The sequence below is a fragment of the Saccopteryx leptura genome, chromosome 4 (genome assembly GCF_036850995.1).
Source record: "Saccopteryx leptura isolate mSacLep1 chromosome 4, mSacLep1_pri_phased_curated, whole genome shotgun sequence".
Lineage (NCBI taxonomy): Eukaryota > Metazoa > Chordata > Mammalia > Chiroptera > Emballonuridae > Saccopteryx > Saccopteryx leptura.
Window position 1 is genome coordinate 187,724,286 of NC_089506.1, and position 23,191 is coordinate 187,747,476.

General features: G+C 40.4%; 1 protein-coding gene across 1 annotated transcript in view; it reads right to left on the bottom strand.

Annotated features, from left to right (window-relative positions):
* Positions 1-10,319, bottom strand: part of LOC136403445 (cytochrome P450 3A12-like) — a 40,223-nt gene extending 29,904 nt beyond the window's left edge. Inside the window, exons 1-4 of the mRNA XM_066382184.1 lie at positions 10,149-10,319; positions 6,371-6,464; positions 4,193-4,245; positions 700-799 (exon numbers count right to left, since the gene is read on the bottom strand). Coding sequence (XP_066238281.1) covers positions 700-799; positions 4,193-4,245; positions 6,371-6,464; positions 10,149-10,219 — 318 coding nt within the window. The 5' untranslated portion in view covers positions 10,220-10,319. The remainder of the gene's footprint in view (positions 1-699; positions 800-4,192; positions 4,246-6,370; positions 6,465-10,148) is intronic.
* Between the last annotated feature and the right edge of the window lie 12,872 nt (positions 10,320-23,191).

Here is a 23,191-nt window from a genome sequence, read left to right on the forward strand (position 1 = left end):
CGTGGGAAGAGTGGGGAAAGGGTGTGGAGGGGGCTGGAGGAAGGATAGCCTTTTCACACATGGTTCTACAACAATTACACATCCATAGCAAAAAAGAACTTTAACCTATACTCCCCTATACGAAAATTAATAGATCATATACTTAAATGTAAAATACAAACCTATATACTGTGTAGAGAAAGAGAAGAAAATTTGGGACCTAGGGCTAGGTGAAGAGTTTTTGGACTTGGCACAAAAGGCCTAACTCATAAAAGGAAAAATTGATAAATTAGCTTCACCAAAAACAAAAAAAATTTGAACTAATAAAAGGAAAAGACAAGGTACACACTGTGACTACAAAAGAATAGTAAGAAGGAGAGTTGTGATGGAACAATTCTGTATATTAATTGTAGTAGTGTTATACTTACACAAATCTAATACATGATAAATTTTTATAAGCAACACACACATAAATGAGAGCATGTAAAACAGATGAACTCTGAATAAGTTCTGTGGATAGTACCAATGTCGAATTCCTGCTTTAATATTGTACTTCAATTATACAAGATATTACTATTGGTCAAAACTGAATGAAAGGTACATGACATAGGACCTACCTGGATATTTTGGGGACAACTTCCTGTTAACCTATTGATATTATTAATTCAAATTCAAATTAAATAAATAAAAATTTAAATTAAAAACAGAATGGGTGCCTACCCGCCGGTTTGTGAAGGCGGTATAGCATTCTTTCACTAGAACTGTTTTGATCATGTCTGGATCAGTGATAGCCAACACAGGCCGGCGACCATCATAGAACCTGTGTGGGGAAAGCAGAGCTGATTAACATAACAAGCCAGTTTCTGCAGCTGGAGCCACTCCTGGAAGTCCAAACTCCATTCTGGTATTACATAATCCATATTCCTAGAGATTGTGGTTAGAAATAACATTAGAAAATTCAAGTCTAGGTGGTGTGTTCATGAGTATTTCCTATGCCATTCTTTATAATTTTGCATGTTTAAAATGCTTCATATCAAAAGGAAGTTAGTAAATAGATAATGGCAAGTCAATTATCTGAGAACAGGAAACAAATAAGAAGAGTCCATCCATACAGTCACTTAAAAATATACTTTTGAAAAAAATATATATATACACTTTTGAATTTATATCAAGAACATAAAAATGCATATTATATGATATTAGATAAAAGTGTAAACATAGTGATCATAAATATGCAAAAATGTGCCTGCAAATAAAAAAGACTTATTTTCAAAAAGATTTAGTAAGAATATGAATGATTTCTTTGCCCTATTAGCTAAATTTTGTTCCCTAGTTCATAATTGCTTAAAAGAAATATTTTAACTATTAAAGAGAAGTCCTTTGTAGAATCAAGTTTAGGAATATTTATAATAAAAGGACAAAGAGAATTAAAAAATACAAAGGAGCACATATAATTAGTTTTTAAAAATACTTCCTTTTTATTAGTTATATTTATTCTGTAAGTGGTCCTGAGTGGGTCTCCAGCCCCACGTGGGTGACATCTGTTAGCAGCAGGGCCAACCCACTTTTGACTGACATACCACACAAAGCTGACTCTTTCTGTGTGATATATCCCAATTTGTCTTGATCTCCTGACTGGTTTATTATAAGTTTAATTACATGAGGTTTACTTTAAGTTTAATAACACTGTCTTCTGGCATTTTATTTTTTATTATAAATAATTTGCGTTAGCTAGAACAAAATGGAAGATTTTCTATAAGTGTTACCTACTTTGATTCCTCAGAGGAATTTCAAATGGTTTTGTGATCACACATAAAAATGGAGGAAAACCACCTGACCTGTGGTGGCACAGGGGATAAAGCATCAACCAGGAATGCTGAGGTCACCGGTTCAAAACCCAGGGCTAGGGGTCAAGGCACATATGAGAAGCAACTACGAGTTGATGCTTCCCACTCTTCTACCCTGCCTTTCTCTCTCTCTCTCTCTCCCATCCCCTCTCTTTAAGGTCAATAAATAAAATTCTTAAAAAGTTTTTTTTTTAATGGGTGAAAACTTCTGCACTAATTCTGCCCATTTCCCCAAAAATCTAAAACTCAGAGAAGATTTAAGTGGATGTCAAGTACATTTAGTGTTGAAGTAGTGATGTAAGCACCTATGGTGGCTCTCAGGCTGATCAGATTGATCATATTTCTTGGATGATTCCTCTCTCCCCATTGTGTTTTTCAAAAACACCTGGGTGGAGAGACCTAAGGCTTTGGGTAACACTTTGCATGTATGATCTCACAGAGTCTTCGGGTTTGTTGCACTACCAGGTAACATTCATATTTTTGGGTCCCGATTCAGATTCTCCAGATTTGATGTTGCTGGGGTGGGGGTGGGGGGATTGGTCCCAAGACTCTGTATTTAACAATCTTTCCAAGGTGGTTCGTGCACACACCTGAGCATGAGAACCATTTTCTAAAAAAAGAAACTGCATCCAGAGCTCACAAGTAGGGACTGTAGGAAGCTCAGTGGAATCTAGGCCACTGGTGACCCATGTTGCGTGGTATTTCTATTTCACGGCATAGCCTTTCTGGACCATGCAGACTCAGTGGACCTTATGGTTTTTCAGGATTATAAAGATGAAAAAGTACTGAGAAGTAAAGCCTTTTTCCCATGTGCTTCTAGGACACAAGCACCACGTCACACCTCTCCTGCTGCCCTCACCACACTGCCAGCAGCTCCCCCTGGGAACAGTTGCTGCAACTGGCTGAGGTCACTTTACAAAATCCTCAAGTCCATTGACCTGCCAGGAAACAGTGTGGTTTGGAAATATCCTGCCTCTCTTCAGAGTTAGTAGATTAGGGTAGATTAAGCAATACTTGTACAAATTAAACCTCTAGTGAGAAGTCTTGGTTTAAACATTTTTTAAAACCCAAACTCCAGACCCCGGCTGGTTGGCTCAGCGGTAAAGCCTCGGCTTGGTGTGTGGATGTCCCAGGTTTGATTCCAGTCAGGGCACACATGAGAAGTGACCATCTGCTTCTCCACCCTTCCTCCTCTCCTTTCTTTTTCTCTAGCTCTCTCTTCCCCTCTTGTAGCCAAGTTGGCCCTGGGCTCTGAGGATGGCTCCATGGTCTTGCCTCAGGTGCTTAAATAGCACGGCTGCCAAGCAACAGAACAATAGACCCAGATGAGCAGAGCATTGCTTCATAGGGAGCTGGCTGGGTGAATCTTGGTTAGGGCACATGAGGGAGTCTATCTCTCTGTCTCCCTTCTTCTCATTTAAGAATCAATAAAATAGGCCCTGGCCGGTTGGCTCAGCGGTAGGGCGTCAGCCTAGCGTGCAGAGGACCCGGGTTCGATTCCCGGCCAGGGCACACAGGAGAAGCGCCCATTTGCTTCTCCACCCCTCCTCCGCACTTTCCTCTCTGTCTCTCTCTTCCCCTCCCGCAGCCAAGGCTCCATTGGAGCAAAGATGGCCCGGGCGCTGGGGATGGCTCTGTGGCCTCTGCCTCAGGCGCTAGAGTGGCTCTGGTCGCAACATGATGACGCCCAGGATGGGCAGAGCATCGCCTCTGGTGGGCGTGCCGGGTGGATTCCGGTCGGGCGCATGCGGGAGTCTGTCTGACTGTCTCTCCCTGTTTCCAGCTTCAGAAAAATGAAAAAAAAAAAAAAAAAAAAAAAAGAAACAATAAAATAAAATAAAATAAAACTCCATACTTGCACAGAAAGTTTTTAAAAAGCTAAGCAGATGTGGTTTCCCATTCTGCTTTTCTATACCTACAGTTTTTTTTCAAAAGGATGCAACAAATCCAAATATAAAATTATGGATTTGGGCTTCTAATTAATAGTCAATCATGTGAGAAGGGTTATGATATGCATTTATGAGCATAGAGTAGAAGGGTCTGAAATAATGCATTTTATTCAATTAAAGCAGACCTAAGGAAGGAAAAATATAGAAGAGGGAATAATGAGACACTGGCCAGAAAGGGACACCAGGAGTCCTGGCCCATCAACATCTAGAGAGTAATAACAGCCTGCAACTCCCCAGCTTGATTCTGAACAGACCTGGACACCTGGTGACATCGGGGATCCCTGCTAGGACAAGTCTCCAAAAGCTTTACAATAGCTGACTTCCTACCAAGAGGCTCTGGGCTGAGACTTCCTCCAAACCTTTGTGGCCCTTGTTGTAACAGCAAGTCTATCCAATGGGAGTTTCCCAAATACTTACCCCCACATATTTCCATACTTTTTAAAAGATGTCATGTCAAAGTTCCCAAAACCCTGAAGAAGAAAGAAAATTAGATTATTAATCTAAGTGTACTGAACTCTAACTCTAATTCCAACCAAAATGACCTGAATCCAATGATTTCAGGCTGTCTTTCACTGACAGATAGAGGGAAGCCCTTACTCAGACATGTCTTGAGGAACATGGAGAAATTGAAAAGAGAATTGAAATGGAAAATCTAAAATCACACTTGATATTTCTCTAAATAGTGTTGATACTCAGCTTACCCTTATCTAGGATACTGAGTAACACCTTGTTTTTCTGAAGGGTTTTTGTTGTGCATGAGCTGCCTCAAATTCTCATAACCTCCTGAATTATTACCTCCACAGACATTCCAGAACTGAAGCTGAGGAAGAGGATGAGAGACCGCACACTCTTTCATCTCCTCATTAAGCATCCTTTTCATTGATATGATGGGCCCTCTCTAGAACTCTAGCAGAATTAGGAAGTTCAAGACACCAGTGACCCCTTTAGTCTAGAACAGTGGTTCTCAACCTTTCTAATGCCGTGACCCCGCAATACAGTTCCTCATGTTGCGGTGACCCCAAACCAAAAAATAATTTTGGTGGCTACTTCATAACTGCAATTTTGCTACAGTTATGATTCAGAATGTAAATACCCGATATGCATTATGTATTTTCCGATGGCTTTAGGCGACCACGCTGGGGTTGCGACCCACAGGTTGAGAACCGCTGGTCTAGAAGATTTAAGCAAGTCCAAGACATCTTGGTTGAGTGAGAAAGTGAGTGCGTGAATGAATGAATGGCAGTGACTCACTTCCCAGTTTTCCAGCTCAACACGGGAAAGAGGAGGAGATGACGCCACTCCACAAGGACAGAGGAAACTAAAACTCTCTGAGTTTTCACTTCAATAACTTACCAAAGAAATCTTCCCATTGATAAGTTTCAGCTGAGATATTAGATATTTTAACTATGCAAAAGAAGGTCCCAGAAATGTGGGTATTGGGGTCTATCTATGAGAAGGTGATCTGGGAAGGTAGAAAGGAAATGATTATTTTTTAGAGGCAAGAAAGTATGGGAAGTTCTCAGACAAATGAAGCATTGAGACCTCAGCTGAGAGAATTAGAATCTGAGAATCAAGCCTGTCCCTTGCAGGAAAGGAAACCTGAGGCAGAGAGCAGTGGGCACACAAGACTCTGCCTGCGGGCCCAATAAAGAGAGCTCATCACTTTCCGTCCAAGGGTCAGGCCCTGGGTGAAGCATCAGGGCTGGATGAACCACAAAGACTTCACCCAAATTCACAGTTCATGTGTCTGTCACCTAGTACATTTCATTCAGGTAATTTAATTTTAAAATAATTTTGTCAAATCCTTTGCTGTTAGTAATTACATTTTAAGTAACTGGGTTGTTTTGTGTTTTTTTGTTGTTGTTTTTTTTTTTTTTTTTTTTTTTTTTACAAAAAACCCCTCCACAACTCAGTTAGAAGTTAAATATCTGAAGTTGATGTACAAATATCATCGTGTCTCAGTTTCACCCACTCCCACTTAGACTCAGCCAAGGACAGAGAGGTAAAGCAGAAAGCTCTTGTTCCGACTCTCAAATACCTTCAATGATGTCAGGAGAGCAAGGGGTGAGTTGGAGCCATGGAAATAAATGCAGGGATTGAGTTCAGGTATGGATATGCAAATTACCCAATGGCATATTCGTGGGCTTCCTATTATAGTGAAGTTTCAAAGAAAAACAAAACAAAACAGGCTAACAGCCTTGTAACCTAAGAACAGGAAAGTCTGACTCCAGAGTATCCAACTTCATGAGGCGCTACCAGGCCCCCTCCACGCTTTTCTCCTAATACTGAGTACGATGATGTCTTCCTGGGAATCTGCACTGGCAGGAAGAAAATGCTGCTCGTGATGCTCACAGCTGGAACGTGAAGTCCTGTGCTGAATTAGCCAGAGAGCTCTGCTGCCCATGGAGGCAAAACCTGAGGCTCCTAACAGCTGACAGAGCCCTGGGGTAAACCCCGCCCTGTGCTGGGCGGGGCCTCTGATGCCCTTTCTGGACAGTGTGAAACCTTAGAACTCAGGAGGTCCCTTTTGCTATGTAGGTCAGCTGGGATTTGTAACCACAAAGAAGCAAAAGAGGAAACTCAAACAACACTCACCTTCCGGTAGGACAGAACAGTTCCAAAAAAGGGCAGGGGTGTGGGCCCAGGAATTCCCAGCTTCTTAAAAACTCCATGTGGATTAGTCCCATATCTTTAAAGTGAAAGAGAAAGCCAGATTATGGGAATTGTGGAATAGGTGCTGGGGCTGCAGAGTCATTGATGCAGAACCTGAACACTAAGCTAGACAGGTCACATAAAGACAATAAATAATAACAGTAACAATAGCAGTAATCACATTCACTCATCATCTCTTTTTCTACTTCTGCTGTGAGGCCCACAGAAAGTAATGAGATTACATAAAAGCAGCTGAAGACTGCATGGACCCAATGCCAGAGTGAATACTTGATCAGTGTTTCCAATGACAGTGCTCCTGGGAGGTTCAGGCTGGAATATTTTCAGATAATTCAGTTATGGTTTTTAATAAGTTGACTCACCTATGACTTTGGAGATTCTAATTCTATGCGAGCGTGGGCGCGCGCAAGCACACACACACACACACACACACACACACACACACACACAATCTGCTCCAATGATGAGATTTGGCTTAATGTATCCACTTAATTACAGAGTTACTATGAGCCAACTGAGACATTGTCCTAACAGTTTGCTCAGTGACTTTTAACCTTCCCTTTCCCTCTCTGCCCTGACCTAGTTTCAGGATCTGGCTCTTCTTAAATATATCACTGTTGGTCAAATAAGTTTTTAAATATGACATATATGTTTGCTCACTTTGAGTGTGGGAGACAAGCTGTAAACTGGCAAAGTCATTATAGCCTAAGGCTTAATTTTAAAGACTAAGCTTTTCCTCACACCCTTGACTGATGCGTGATAGGGGGTGGTGCACAATCATGAAGAATCTCATTATGCCTCAGATAAGTGACTTTTTATCAGAGACTTCCTTGTTTGTATATTGGATTAAAGGTTTTAATTTCTACACTATAAAATGGGGCAGAGGAGCCCATGTTGGAGGAGAGCAGAGAAAGGCCACATGGAGGAGAGGAGAAACATCCAAGATGGCGGAGTGCTGAAGGAGAAGCCAGTTTGTGCAGAGAGAAGCAGATGGGGAACAGAGATGAATAAGGCTGGTGAGGTAGAAACCTTTGATTCTAGGAAACTCGGATAAGCCAGTGGCTTTGGGAGCCCTGAATGAAAAGCCCACTGTGTATATTTCTTGCCTGCCGGGTGCAAACTAGGATTAAAGCTAATGGCTCACCAGTTCTTGGCTCTGTAGTTTCATTACTGTCTGTTCGAATCAAATGCAAACCTGTATGGGCCAGGCGGCTGTGATGGTGGCTGTGGATACTGGCTTTACAATCACCATAAAGAGTCCTCTGAACAGCCACAGTGTACTTATTTCTATACAATTAAACCAGTGTTCAGGGCTTAAAATCTGAGAAACAAGTCTGTCCCTTATAGAAAAGAAAATCTGAAGCAGAGAGCAGTGGGCACACAAAACTCTGCCTGCAGGCTCAATAAAACTTCTGGTCCAATAAAAAACTTCCATTGCAGTGCTTTTCAGCTACACCAATTCTCTGTTGCAAGGCAAATGAGGGGGCTAACAATAAAGCCAATCATTTCTATTCTGTTTACATTGTGTTGTCATACGAGAGCTTTGTCTGCTCTACAGCAACTGATGCCTGGCTGTCCCAGTGTCATCAATGCTACAATGTTGTTTATCCAGGGGTGACAGTATCTAGTGACAGACCCAATGCCACACAGTGTGATTTAGATGGTGTCCCTACCCCAGATTTCAAGCAGAGGAGATGCCTAACCTGCTGCCCTCTGAAAGACCTCCTGTGGGGCCAGGACCAGGAGTATCTGGGAGGAATATTCTCCCACTCCATCCAGACTGCTACCTGGATGCCTCTCTTATCATCACAGCCTCATAGTTTCACTTATATACCTGCACTGTGAGATTAAAGTAACCAGCTGGGCACCTATATTTAAAAACACATATACAATCTATGCCACAGAAGTATATGCTTGTATACTGAATTCATATTCCTGACATTATTCTAGTAGTGGGAAGAAATTTACACACCTTTTTAGCCACAAATTCTGTACCAACAGCCTCTTTTATCCTACAGAAAGAACATGATGGAAAGAGTCTTATCTCAGTAAAAAATCTAGCATTAAACTAAATGAAATTAAATACTATCAATTAATTTTAAAATGTGATCAGATAGTAAACATGTTGCTACAATATCCTGTGTTTATAATATTTCTTTCATAGAACTGAAACAAAGTTCATATTTTCTATATTCATGTTATCATGATTCCCTACCCTTATTGAAAATCAAATTGAGGTAGAGGTCAAATGGGACATGAAGGGGCTGTCCCTACCCACATGTCCAAAATAACTCCTCTCCCAACCTGTTCATGATGCCAGAAATCTCACTCTTGAAAGGAATTCCTCTGCTAGATGGTTTGATTCATCTGCCTACACTGTAACTTAATGGAAAAAAATATTTAAATCAAAATTGGATTTTGGGCTCAAGCCTGTGCTGTCAGTTAGCCAATTTCTGACAGGGGGAAAATAAATCTCTATAATGATGCCAACACTCCCCAAAGATTAGTGAAAATGGAGAAAGAAAAGAATATAATAATAAGATTTTTGCCAAGTTTTTCTGCTCTAAAGTTTTCTCATCCAGGAGGAATGGTTCTGCCTATTACAGAGATGGGAACTGAGTCTTAGGATAGGAGTGTTTGGGGGAGGGGACACAGAATAGACCTAGTGTGGAGCCTGACCAGGCTGTGGTGCAGTGGATAGAGCTTCGGCCTGGGACACAGAGGACCCGGTTCAAAACCTGAGGTTGCCGTCTTGAGCACTGGGTCGCTGGCTTGAGCTTGGGATCATAGACATGACCCCCAGGTCGCTGGCTTGAACCCAAGGTTGCTGGCTTGAGCAAGGGGTCACTCGCTCTGCTGTAGCCCCCCAGTCAAAGTACATATGAGAAATAAATCAATGAACAATTAAGGTGCTGCAACGAATTGATGGTTCTCATATCTCTCCCTTCCTGTCTGTCTGTCCCTATCTGTCCCTCTCTCTGTCTCTCTCAAAAACAAACAAACAAAAAAGAGCTGATGTGAAGAGAAGGGCAGCACTCTCTAGCCTCCCATGAAGCCTGGGGTACATCCTGGCACACGGTGTAAGTTATGCCAGGCAGTGGGACGGAGGGAGCAGGAACAAACCTAGTCACACAAGGACCGATCCTTGCACACACCTCTTCCAGCAGACACAGATCCCAGGAGGTGAAGATAATGAGGCAAAACCCCAGGCCACTCCCTCCTGCCTCCAGGAACCCAGAGTGGAGAGGGCTCCACTGCACAGAGCCAGTTGTGTTTAATTTGCCTCTGCTGAATTCTGGTTAATTAGTCTACGTTTACCAAACCGGTAGTCAATCAAATGGGTATACAACATAATCGACTGTCCAGATGATGGGGAGATGTTTGCCCAGAATCTATGTACTCTTGTTGATCAATGTTTCCCTGTTAAATTTAATTTTCCAAATAAAATAAATCATCCCCAGGACCAAATAATGTCACCAAACCCTCTGCACTACAGATATTGGGAGTTGGGTGGACAAGGAGTCTACTCCCTCAATAGGTCATGGAAGATCAATAATGACCCCTTTGGTGTTTGTAGCCCCAATTCTTAAGCAACTACCTCTTAGTTAGCTGTTGGACCTTGAAAATAAATATGGGAAAGGGGGGTTTAAGGAACTTCCCAAGTCCCAGATTACAGAGGTCATGAACCTGAACAGTAACTCACATATACAGGAGCACAAGGCTGGTAACCAGGAGAACCCAGGTTTCCATGGAAAAGCTTGGGATCAGGTCCATGGCCACTTTCCTTCCAAGATTCCGCCGTCTGAGTTTTCCTTGTAGTTAGTATGTGCTCTTAGCAGGCGGTGCGTGTGGAGTTTTAGTGGATATCAGTGAGACTGGAAGCTTATGTACTGGGAGTCGGGGTGGAGCTTGAGTGCAGCCAGTAGAAAAGCCATTTGTGTTCGAACTGAGGTGACCTCTCCACCCTGGTAGTTGACAAAGCATCACGGACACTCCCACTTTTATCTTCCTTGAGTTCATATTCTGTGGGAAATCAATGAACAACTCACTCCATTTTATCAGTAAGGCCAAAGGTTACTGAAACTCAAGTAAAGCCATTGGACTTAAATCACTAACCTGCCCTTGACTCCATGCTGTTTGCATTAATAAATACTTGAAATCCTTCAAACTGGCTAGGTTCACAGATCTTTACTCGTGCAGTTTTCTATGCCAAGACTGTTTCTGTGCCCCAGAAAGCCCCTACTCATCCTTCATACTTAGTTTAGCCAGAACCCTTTTTGTCTGAATCTTTCCTAACCAACCTCCTTGAACAGATATAACTGCTTCCTCCTCTAGGGAACTTCTACTCTCTGCAGACAATTTTATTATTATCCTTGTAAACCCACCACCACCACCACCACCACCACCATTCTTTTCATGGTGTTTCTGTAAATGATGACTTGTAAATTCACATGTAGCTATGGATAAACAGTCTGTTTGCTTAAAGGATTCTAAGAGGAAAGGAAGGAGACTCCAGCCTTAGGTGTTTTGGCTCAAGGTGATTTGCTCACCTTGGACCGGAAAACAAGAATAATGAAACCAGACCATCACTTGAACGTGAGATGGTTATTGGGTAGACTGTGTTGACTCGCACAGAGTGTACTCAACGGGGAGCCCAGAACCCCCTCCTGCTTTCTGGTTTCCTTTGTTCTGCCTTCCCTTCCCCTCTCATCAAAACCCCTGCCTGCACTGACATGTAAAGATGGACTTTGTAACCTTAGTCCACCATCTTCTTAGGCTGCTGGCTCTTGGATACACCGATGTTCCTTGCACCAGCTCTTGTCTCTAATTATTGAAGTTTCAGTGGCAGACAGTCAAATCTGGAGTCAGTACCATCCTCTGTACCATCCAGCACCACTCTTGGTCTCCACACCAATTTCCTTTACCAGGAAGAGTTTCTCAAGGGCATAGTTTGGGTGTTAGTCACCATTATGTCATTATTCATTATTATGCATAAAGAACACTTTATATGATATATAGCAGGCATTGAGAAAGGTTGGTGGAGTTGAGTTGATAGAAGTGATATTATTGGATCCTGTATGTGTCCTTTCCCTGTGGCTCTTTGGTGACCACTCCGTTTCCGGAATTGTTAACACAACAGGAGGGCCTGGCCTTGCCTCCTCATTGCTGCACATTGATGCATCAGGACTGATCCATCAGGATTGTGTTGAACAGGGGCCCCTGAAGGAAAGGCAGAACTTGGAGGAGATGATCATGTCTACACCAAGCTTATCAATTCATCCAGCTTACTATCTCACCCCTCAGAGGGCCCTGCAAAGGACAGGGAGTTAAACAGGTTCATGTCTAAATAATGGCTTATTTCTCTGGAAAGACAACAAGTCCAAGAACAATGAATGTGAAGAGGACAGCAGCCCAGATGGCCAAGTGAACCCTGAACTCCTTAGCCACCACTGACATGACTTATGTCACTCTGGGCAGCACACATAGCACACAGGACTCCAGAAACATGACATGAGCTTTTTTTCTGAGGAAATGTGGCTGAGAGAAGAAAGCCTCCTTGTTTTTTGACTAGTGGGGGATTTTCTAATGGGCTGTAAAGAGCTGGTAGGAGGGATCTAATAGCAGTCAGTGTCCTGTGACCTTTCTTCCACATTCTTGATGGGAGAGATACAAGTACTGAAGGTTTGGAAATTCCACTGGCTCGTGGTCATCAATTGGACTCATGTTCTGTGTCTGCTTGGCCTGAGAGACTGTGGATTATGTCAAAAAGAAACCTTAAATGTTCTTAAAACTCAAAGGAACAGGAAACATTTGAGCTGTGTTTGTACACTTCCTTCTCTCTTTATCCTTCCTCACTTTCAGCCCTTTTGCAGAAAGTGATACTCACTTGTCAATTCTTTAGGTCCCTCAGGCCTGAAATTCTCCAAGGTTGCATGAAATGGACTGAGTAGGTGGATGTCACATTGGTTAAAATGCAGTAAGTCCCGACTTCCTTTTATTTACTTGGAAGTTTGTCATGCAGCCTGAAAGTTCTACCATCAGAGTGTGTCATCTTTGCATTAAGGTTTTCTCCAGGAGGCACCTGTTAAATTCCATAGCTGCCACTGGAAAGTGTAACACAAATACACTTATTTCTCTGTGCACTGATTCAAAGCCAAGTGCATGAATGTTATCATGCCAGGCTGTGGGCTACAAGACATACAGTTCCCGTCCTCGGGAACAGCCTCTCAGTGGAGGCAGAGGGACATATAGATGTGCCATAATGTAGCACACCTCTAGAAGATCTTGAATAATGGAGTCTTGCAGTGAGGTAACTAAGAACGGGCTGCAAGCTGGAATACCAACAAAGGACAGGCATGAGGAGCTAGAAGTTGATCCACAGGAAAAGTAGCATAAAAAGTCCCAGAATTCCAACTAGTCTGGCCCAATTTGCTGCCTAATACTGAGTAATGTTTAATAAGGTTATGCTACTCTCCCCAGTTTATAAGTGTAAAGGCTGAGACTTAGTAACTGCAGTGGCTTCACAAAAGCTATGGATTGTGACAACATGTTAAAACTAAGCTAATATAAATGGAGACTGAAAAGTCTTCTGCTGCTCCTAAACACCAATATTCAACGCTGTTCCCTAATATGGGAACAGGTGAGACTATGGGAACTGGTGAGACTCAAGGCTACAATGGCAAGTGATTAAAATTCTGATTCTTCATGGAGCCCCCTCCACAGCAACACCCCCATGGGTCTTCCTGTGAAAAGACTCCAACTCATCTGAACGGGAACAAAGACAGATGCCAGTCATGACTACTAAAGGTATTATTGGTTCGGATCTCCCCTCTGTGCTCCCAGCCGGAGAAGTACACATAATACATCCAAACAAGGAAAGGGTAAGATTAATCTGATAACTAGTGACAACTTAATTCACTCACCTAAACACAGAACTTTTATTATTCTTTTTGGAAACAAAACTTCTGTGGAACCTAATGTGCTTTACTCTTCCTATTAAATCACACTTAGGTGTCTTGACTTCATAACTAAGCCTAATATACCACCGCCTGGCCCTATTCACCTTAAGGACTGGTCCAGCAGGTTGGAATGTAGCCCAACAGCCATAGGCTAGTCATTCCTTAGGACTAAAATGTAGCCAGCACCACATCCTAAACAATGTAAATGGCCTTGCTCTTCAAGGGGGAAACAATAGAAGGCATGATCTTTCTGCCCCTTCTTCCCACAGAAGGAAACATCTTTTTTATGGTTTATTTTTATTTTTAATTTTATTTAGAAAATTAAATTGAACAGAGTGACGATTGATAAGAATACATAGGTTTCAGGTAAGCATTTTTATAACATCTGAACTGTTGATTATGTTATACACCCATCACCCAAAGTCAAATAATTTTTTGTCACCTTATGTTTGCCCCTCTTTACACCCTTCTCCCCCTCACCCTCTCCCATTCTTCTCCTCTACATCCCCCTCCCCCTGGTAACCACTTCACTATTATCTATGTCCATGAGTCTCTGTTTTATATCCCACCCGTGTGTGAAATCATACAGTTCTTAGCCATTCCTGATTTACTTATTACAGAAGGAAACGTCTAACAAGAAAAGACGTACATATTATGAGTAGTGCTGAAGTATGAAAAAAATACACCCACCCAACCCGTGTCTCTCATCTACTTGCTCGTGTACTAGTGTGCTCCTCACCTTCTTTCAGAATTCTGCTCTAAATGCTCAGGGTAAAAATATGAATAAGACCCAGACATTATTCAGGTTGATACAGAGATAAATTAACAGATAATTATAGTACAACCAAGTTAAAGTAATTATGCAGGTATAAGAAACATAATGTCCTCATCACCAGACAGTGGCTTATCTGCTTGCTTGGTCTTCTTAGCAAAAGGTCAAAGTTGAATCTCAGATAACATTCAGGAAAGCATTAGGCTCAGATAATCAGGTTGTCAGGGACTCAGTGATGTGAGGAGCACCATTAGTCTGATGCTCCTGTTCTGTTATAATGTTAACCCAGTGGCACCTCTTCCGGGAAGCCCATCCTGATATCCACTGAGAGAATTGCGACAGTATGAGGAGGCACATTATTCTGAAGTGATTTGTGCATTAGATTCAAATTTCACGGGTCATAATTTGAGTGCACAAAAAATAAAAGCAAGATTATGTGTTTGTAACTCAGTTCTCAAGCCCCCATACTTCTCAGTAGGGTAAAGCTTGATCTTGCCAATTCATAGTAAACAAATTGGTAGCTAAGTTTTGGTGGCTGGGCCTCTGGTTGATGGAGAAGTGAGAAACAATATGGAGGAAGTGGGCATGTTGGTTGGGTTCTATGCCTGCTCTGTTCAGTCCATGTGCCGAAACTGAATATGAGAGTCAGGCTTCTTGCCCTCATGAAGGGAAGATAGGTATAGACACTAAACAGTTAGCCACACAAATAAACAATGAATTCTAAATCTGGACATGTGCTATGGAGTCTTTTCACAAAGGGTTTCCTTTGATATTTCCAGTGCCCAACTGGCATCATACATTGTTATCACAATATTATTTACAGATTTGTACTTCTTAATCCCTTCACCCCTCTCACCCAGTCCACCAAACTACCTCCCCTTTGGCAACCACAAATCTACTCTCTGTCTCTGTGAGGCTGTTTGAATATCGTTTGTTTGTTTATTTTGTCCTTTAGATTCCACATGTAAGTGAAATCATATGGTATTTGTCTCTGACTAATTTCACTTAGCATAATTCCCTCTAAGTCCATCCTTGCTGTGGCATATGGTAAAATATCATTCTTTTTAATGGCCAAGCAATATTTCAGTATATATCTGTACCACCAACTTAATATCCACTTGCTTTTATATCTTGGCTATTGTAAATATGCTGCAATAAATGCAGGAGTGCTTTTTTTTTCTTCTTTTTTTTTTCATTCAGTGAGAGGAGGGAAGGCAGAGAGACTCCCTCATGCAACCCAGCCAGGATCCTCCTGGCAACCCCACTAGGGGGCTATGTTCTGCCCATCTGGGGCATTGCTCCATTGCTCAACAACTGAGCTCTTCTTAGTGCCTGAGGTGCAGGCCATGGAGCCATCCTCAGCGCCTGGGGCCAACTTGCTCTAATCAAGCCATGGCTGCAGGAAGGGAAGAGAGAGAGAGAAGTGAGACGGGAATGGGTGGATAAGCAGATGGGTGTTTCTCCTGTGTGCCCTGACCTAGAATTTAACCCAGGATATCCACACACTGGGCCAACACTCTACCACCGAGCCAACCAGCCAAGGCCCATATTTCTTTTAAATTAGTGTTTTGGGTTTTTTGGATGAATTCCCAGCAGTTTAATTGCAGGATCATAAGAAAATTCTATTTTTAATTTTTTCAGGAAACTCCATACTGTTTCCTACATTGGCTGCACCAATCTGCATTCCCACCAACAGTGCATGAGGTTCCCTTTTCTCCAAATACTCGCCAATACTTGTTTGTTCATTTACTGATGATAGCCCTTCTGACAGGAGAGGTGATATCTCAATATGGTTTTAATATTAATTTCTCTGACAATTACTGGTGTTGAGCATCTTTACATATGTCTATTGGCCATCTGTATGTCCTCTTTGAAGAAGTGTCTGTTCAGGTCCTCTGTCCACTTTGTAATTGAATTTTTTTTTAAGTGTTGAGATTTACGAGTTCTTTATACATTTTATGTATTAACCCCTTATTAGATATATTATTAGTGAATATGTTCTCCTAATCAGTAGGTTTTCTCTTTGTTTTGTTGATGGTTTCTTTCGCTGTGCAAAATCTTTCGTTTCATGTAGTCCCATTTGTTTGTTTTTATTTTTTAAATTGAATTTATTGGGGTGACACTAGTTAACAAAATCATGCATATTTAAATGCCCCATTCTACAACACATCTCTGAATGCTGTATTGTGTGTCCATGCCCCCCACTGCAAGAATAGCCTTTGTCCATAATCATTTATTCTCCTTTACCCTCCTTCACCTCTGCTCTTCCCTGGCAATCACCACACTATTGTCCATATCGATGAGTTTTCTCCCTCCCCCTCTCTCTTTCTCTCTCTCTCTCCCTCTATTTTTTGTCCTTTTTCCTCAATCCCTCCAATCCCCGAGTTTCTTTGGATAAATTCCCAGAAATGAAATTGTGAGGTCATAGATCCTCTTTTAATTATTTGAGTTCACTTCATACAACCATGCTGGTTGTACCAATCCATATTCCCACCAACAGTGCATGAGGATTCCCTTTTTTCCATACCTTTGCCAACACTTATGGTTTGTTGATCTGTTGATGATAGCCATTCTGAAAGGTATGAGGTGATATCTCATTGTGGTTTTAATTTCTTTATTTTCTTTTGTTTCACTTATTTGAGGAGATATATCAGAAAAAAATATTAAGAGAAATGTCAGAGATTTAACTGCCTATATATTTTTTTAAGATTTTTATGGTTTTGAGTCTTACATTTAAGTCTTTCATTTATTTTGAGTTTGTACTTGCATATGCTGTAAGAAGGTGGTCTAATTTAAATATTTTTGTGGGTATCTCTTCAATTTTCCCAGCACCATTTATTGAATAGACTGTCTTTGCCCCATTGTATGTTTTTTCATCCTATATTAAACATTAATTGCCCATATAGGTGTGGGTTTATCTGGACTCTATGTGTTATGTTCCATTGATCAATATGTCTCTTTTTATGCTAGTATCATGCTGTTTTTATTACTCTGGTTTTATAATATAGTTTGATATCAGGTACTGTGATACCTCCAACTTGATTCTACTTTCTCAATATTGTTGAGGCTATTCAGAGATTTCTGTGGTTCAATATAAATTTTTGGATTATTTGGTCTTATTCTGTGAAATATATCATTGGTATTTTGATAGAAATTATATAGACATTCTAATGTTGTTAATGCTTCTTATCCATAAACACCATATGTGTTTCCATCTATTTGTATCTTCTATGATTTCTTTCTTCAGAGCCTTATAATTTCTGGGTACAGGTCTTTTCGATTTTTGGTTAAATTTATTTCTAGGTATTTTACTATTTTTTGATGCAAATATAAATGAAGTATTTTTTCTTAATTTCCCTTTCTGATACTTCATTATTGTGTATGAAAATGCAACCAATTTCTGAATATGAATTTTTTAATTTTCCACTTTACCAAATTCATTTATCATCTAGTTTTTTAAAAAGATTTTATTTATTTATTTATTTATTTTAGAGAGGAGAGAGAGAGAAAGAAGGGGAGGAGAAGCAGGAAGCATCAACTCTTATATGTGCCTTGACCAAGCAAACCAAGGGTTTTGAACTGGTGACCTCAGTGTTCCAGGTCGATGCTTTATTCACTGTACCACCACAGGTCAGGCTATCATCTAGTTTTTCCATGGAGTCTTTATCATAATGCTCTTTAGGGTCTTTATAATCAGTATCATGTCATCAGCAAATAATGACAGTTTTACTTCTTCCTTTCCAATTTAGATGCCTATAATTTCTTCTTGTCTGATTGCTGTAGCTAGGACTTCAAATACTAACACAAAGAAAACTAGATAGAAGGTGACGGAGGACAATCTGACTTTAGGTGATGGGTATGCAACATAATTGATCGAGAAGATAACCTGGACATGTTTTCTTTGAACATATGTACCTTGATTTATTGATGTCACCCTAGTAAAACTAATAAATAAATAAATAAATAAAATGGAACATTTTCGTATTGTTCTTGATCTTAAGGGAAATGCTTTTAGCTTTTTCCTATTGAATTTTATGTTAGCGGTGGGTTTGTTGTGTATGGCTTTTATTACATTGAGATATGTTCAGTGGTGGGGTTCAAATTATTTAACAACAATTTCTCTGCCCTAATGACCATTTTAAGTATTAAAAAAACCATATACCGAAAGGTAATTTATTATTTCAAGTATTTAATTCTTAAATAGGAACAATAAAAGAGGTACACAAAACTAGATAATAAGAGTTTTAAAATATTAGATAATATCTGACAGAAAACAATAAAACTGTTATTTAAGATATTTCTATATTGCTTCTTGATTGGCGTCCTCACTTACAATTTTTTTCACCTGTAGACGGAAAGCAATACTAGGCAATTAGAACATACAGTTGCACAGATGAACATTAAAATAGAGTAAGGAATGTAAATATGTGATTTCCACATCGGGCAGCTGCCTAGGTGCCCACCTTAGAGAGAACCCTGATTACAAGTGCCATTTTAACAACTGGTTTACCGAACTCAACAAAAAATTAGATATCCGTTCTGCCGAACCAGTGCAAAGTGGCTGAATCCCATCAATAGATAAGTTCTGTCTATTCCCACTTTGCTGAGAGTCTTTACCATAAATAAGTGCTGGATTTTGTCAAATGTTTTTTCAGCATCACTTTTTTATAATCATGCATTTTGTTTGTTTGTTTTTGGCATTTTTTTTGTTTGTTTTATGAGAGAGATAAAGAGAGGGACAGATAGGGACAGACAGACAGGAAGAGAGAGAGATGAGAAGCATCAATTCTTTACTGCGGCACCTTAGTTGTTCATTGATTGCTTTCTCCTATGTGCCTTGACCGAGGAGATACAGCAGAGTGAATGACCCCTTGTTCAGACCAGCTACCTTGGGCTCAAGCCAGAGACCTTGGGCTTCAAGCCAGCAACCTTTGGGCTCAAACCAGTGACCATCGGGTCATTTCTATGATCCCATGCTCAAGCCAGAGATCCGACACTTATGCTCGTAAGCCCGTGCTCAAGCTGATGAGCCTGCGCTCAAGCAGTGACCTCAGGGTTTTTTGGGGTTTTTTTTTCGACCTTGGGTTTTGAACCTGGGTCTTCCATGTCCCAGTCTGACGCACTATCCACAGTGCCACCATGTGGTCAGGCTGTTCAGGTTTTTTTATTGTTTTTTATTTAGTTTTGGAAGACTGTATGTTTCTACAAATATATCCAATTTTTTCAGATTGTACAATTTGATGGCATATAGTTTTTCATAATATTTTCTTATAATACTTTATATTTCTGTGATGTCAGTTGCTACTTCTCTTGTTTCATTTTTAACTTTATTTATTTGAATCCTCTCTCATTTTCTTGATGGATCTGGTTAGAGTTTTGTCAATTTTTATTATCTTTTCAAAGAACCAGCTCTTAGTTTCATTCATCTATGGGTTTTTTTCTGTTTGTTTATTTGTTTTTTAGTCTCTGTGTCATTTATTCCCACTTTGATCTTTATTCTTTCCTTCCATTTATTCACTTTGGGCTTTGTTCTTTTTCTAGTTCATTTAGGTGTAAGGTTAGATTGTTTATTTGAGTTTTTTTTAATGTTGTTGTTGTTGTTCTTGAGGTAGACCTGTATGCTATGAATTTCCTATTTAGGACTGCTTTTGCTGTATCCCATAGATTTTTGGGTTGTGAGATTTTTTTCACTTTTCTCAAAATAACTTTTGATTTCTTCTTTGATCTCATTGTTAACCCATTCATTTTTTAGCCTCATTGTGTTTGGCCAGAGAAAATACTTGATATAATTTTAATCTTCTTAAATTTACTGAGATCTGTCTTGTGTCCTAACATGAAGTCAACCCTAAAAAATGTTCTATTGATATATATACAAAATAATGTATATTCTGGTGCTTTGGGGTGAAATCCTTGAAAATATCCATTAAATCCATCTGGTCTAGTTTGTCATTAAAGCTGATGTTTCCTTGTTAATTTTTCGTACCTAAGATATTTTCATTGATGTCAATAAGGTATTAAAATCCCCTACTCTTACTATATTACTGATGATCTCTCCTTTAGTGTTCATCAATATTTGCTTTAAATGTTTAGGTGGTCCTATGTTGGGTGACTAAATGTTTATAAGTGTTATATCCTCTTGTTAGAGTGATCTCTTCGTCATTATGTAGCATCCTCTTTATTTCTTAATGCAAACTTTGTTTTCAAATCTATTTTGTCTGATATAAGTATAGCTACCCCAGCTTTTTTTTTTTTCATTTTCACTGGGAAGAAAATATGCTTTTTTATCCCTTTACTTTCAGTCTGTGTGTATCTTTCATTCTGAGGTGACTTTCTTATAAATAGCATATATATGGATCTTGATTTCTTAGCCATTTAGCTATTCTGTGTTTTTTGATTGGAGCATTGAATTTATTAACATTTAAAATGATTATTGATAGATATCTAGTTATTGTCATTTTATTGTTTATAACTAACTTCTCTCTCTCTTTTTTCTTTCTTCTTAAAAATATCCTTTAACATTTCTAGTAATAATGTTTTGGTGGTAATGCAGTTCCTTATCTGTTTCTTGCCTGGGAAGCTCTTTATCTCTCCTTCAATTTTAAATGATAACCTTGCTAGGTAGAGTAGTCCTGTTTATAAGTCCGTGCTTTTCATCACTTTGAATATTTCATGCCAATTACTTATGGTCTGATATGATTCTCTTGAGAAATCAGCTGACAGTCTTATGGAAGATCCCTTGAAGTTAACTGTCTTTGATGATTTTAAGCTTTTTTTTTTCCTTTAACCTTTGTCATTTAATTATGATGTAACTTGGTGTGGGCCTCTCTGGGTTCATTTTGTTTGGCATTTTCTGTGCTTCCTGGATATGTGTATTACTTTCTTTCACCAGATTAAGAAAGTTTTTAAAAATTGTGTTTTCTTTTTGCTCTGATTGGGTGTTTTCTGCTACCTTGTCTTCCAAATCATTGTATTTTTGCTTCTTCTATCTTGCTGTTGATTCCTTCTAGTGTAGTCTTAATTTTAGATTTTGTATGCTTCATTTCTGACTGGATCTTTTAATGATTACTATATCCCTTTTTTATGTTTTCTATGTCTTTGTTCTCACTAAGTTCCTTGAACTTCCTTATAACCATTGTTTTGAACTCTGTCTGATAACTTGTTTGCCTTCATTTCATTTAGTTCTTCTTTTGAGGATTTTTCCTGTTCTTTCATTTGGAGCATGTTTCTTTTTATCCACATTTTGGCTGTCTCTCTGTAACCATGTTTTCTATTACATTTATCTGCTATGCCTTGATATGGTTGCCTATGTAGTAGACGTCCTGTTGAACTCAGAGGTGCAGTCACCCTGATTGTCTGAACTAGGTGCTCCAGGAATGTCTCTTGTGTAGGTTATATGAGCTGTCTTGTTGTAACTGAGTCTTGATTGCTGTTGGCCCATCATGGTATGGTTTCCCCTCTGGTTGGTATGAGAGTCAACCCCGAGTACAATGTATGATCTGTTGTGCAAGGACTGACTCCACAAAGCTGAATTAACACAAACAAGGTCTTTTGTCTATCAAGATATCCATTTTAGTGTGCTATTTGTGGAGCTATTTGGGTTTTGTTCTGATGTAATCTGAACCACTGGGTATATTGGTTCTTTGGAGAGGAGGGGACTCAGTGCTTGTCAATGTCAGGCACTGCCTGTGACCAGCCTTGGGCTACTGATTTGGAGTTACAAAGTGATCCACAGTTTGTAGCTGCCTCTGCAGGACTTGTTGTGCTTAGGAGGAATGTAGCTGCATACCAAAGCTGGTTTCTATCATCTTTGAACCTGGGGACAGATCAGCAAAAATTCCAAGGCTCCCCAAGATATACCCTCACCTGTTAGTTTCCTGTTAGTTACTAGAAGAGCCTCTGTGGTACTTGAATTTCATGAGGGAAGCTTTCAATGAGTCACAAGGTAGGGGTGAGTGGTGTTCACTAGACTGATACAGATTCAAACTTGGTGCCAGTGCAGGGTTTGAGGCCACTCAGCAAGTGTCTAAGGGTATACCAAGGTCAGCTGCTACCAATAAGGTGCCTGAAACCTTTGTGATGGGACAGGGTCTTAAGTATTCATTGGGGTAAGGCCAGCAGTGATCATCAGGTCCAAACAGACCAAAATTTGGCCATTTGAAAGCAGGGCTCTGTATAAGAATGGTAGCACAAATCTGGCATGCAAGAGAAAAATGGTCCCGCCCAAGAGCCACACAACTCAGTTTTCCCCAGAGTCTGTCCTTATCTCCTGGAGAGTCTTTTGCACTAGGGGAACAGGTTGGCCACATCCTGCTGACAATATTGCTATGTATAAGCTCAGCAGGGTAAGGCCATTAGGATTCAGGAGGGTGTATCCATTGGTTCTCCTTTGGTGGGCTAGTGGATCACTAGATAGGGGCAAGGTGAACCCTGCTCTAGCCCATGAAGGACTGGGAGTGCTTCTCTGGCACTTCTGGTGCTGTGTGCAGAAGCTCTGGCCTACAGTAGGTGGGGTACAACTCCTCTGGCACTCTGAGTGGGCATGGTGCAGCTACTCTGATCCATGTATGGGGAAGGGGTGCTGTGTGTGGTGTTTCTGCTCTAGAAAACATGTTATGGAGAAAAAGAGGGGAAACATCTTCCACCCCAGAGCCACACAACTCTGTCTTTGATTCTCCCTTGTTTGCCCTCAAGATCCCTACAGAAACATCTATACCACAGAATCAGGAAGCAAAATTCATCTGTAAGGCATTAGCTCAGCTGGGCATGGGAAAAGAGGTCAGGAAAGTAGGGTTTGTGCAGTCCTTCCAGGCCAATGTAGTTTGAAGGGGTATGCTTGATTGAGGAAAGATGGCTTTTGTGAGTGGTACAGGAGAGGGACTCAGCACAGGGACCCTTGTGGCTGTCCCTCAGCTCCCTAAGAGCGACACAACCCACACCAGTCTGTCTACACAGGACTCCAGTCTTCTACTAGCAATCCTTCTTTTTTTGGAGTCCAGAGTGAGTGGCTGCAGATGA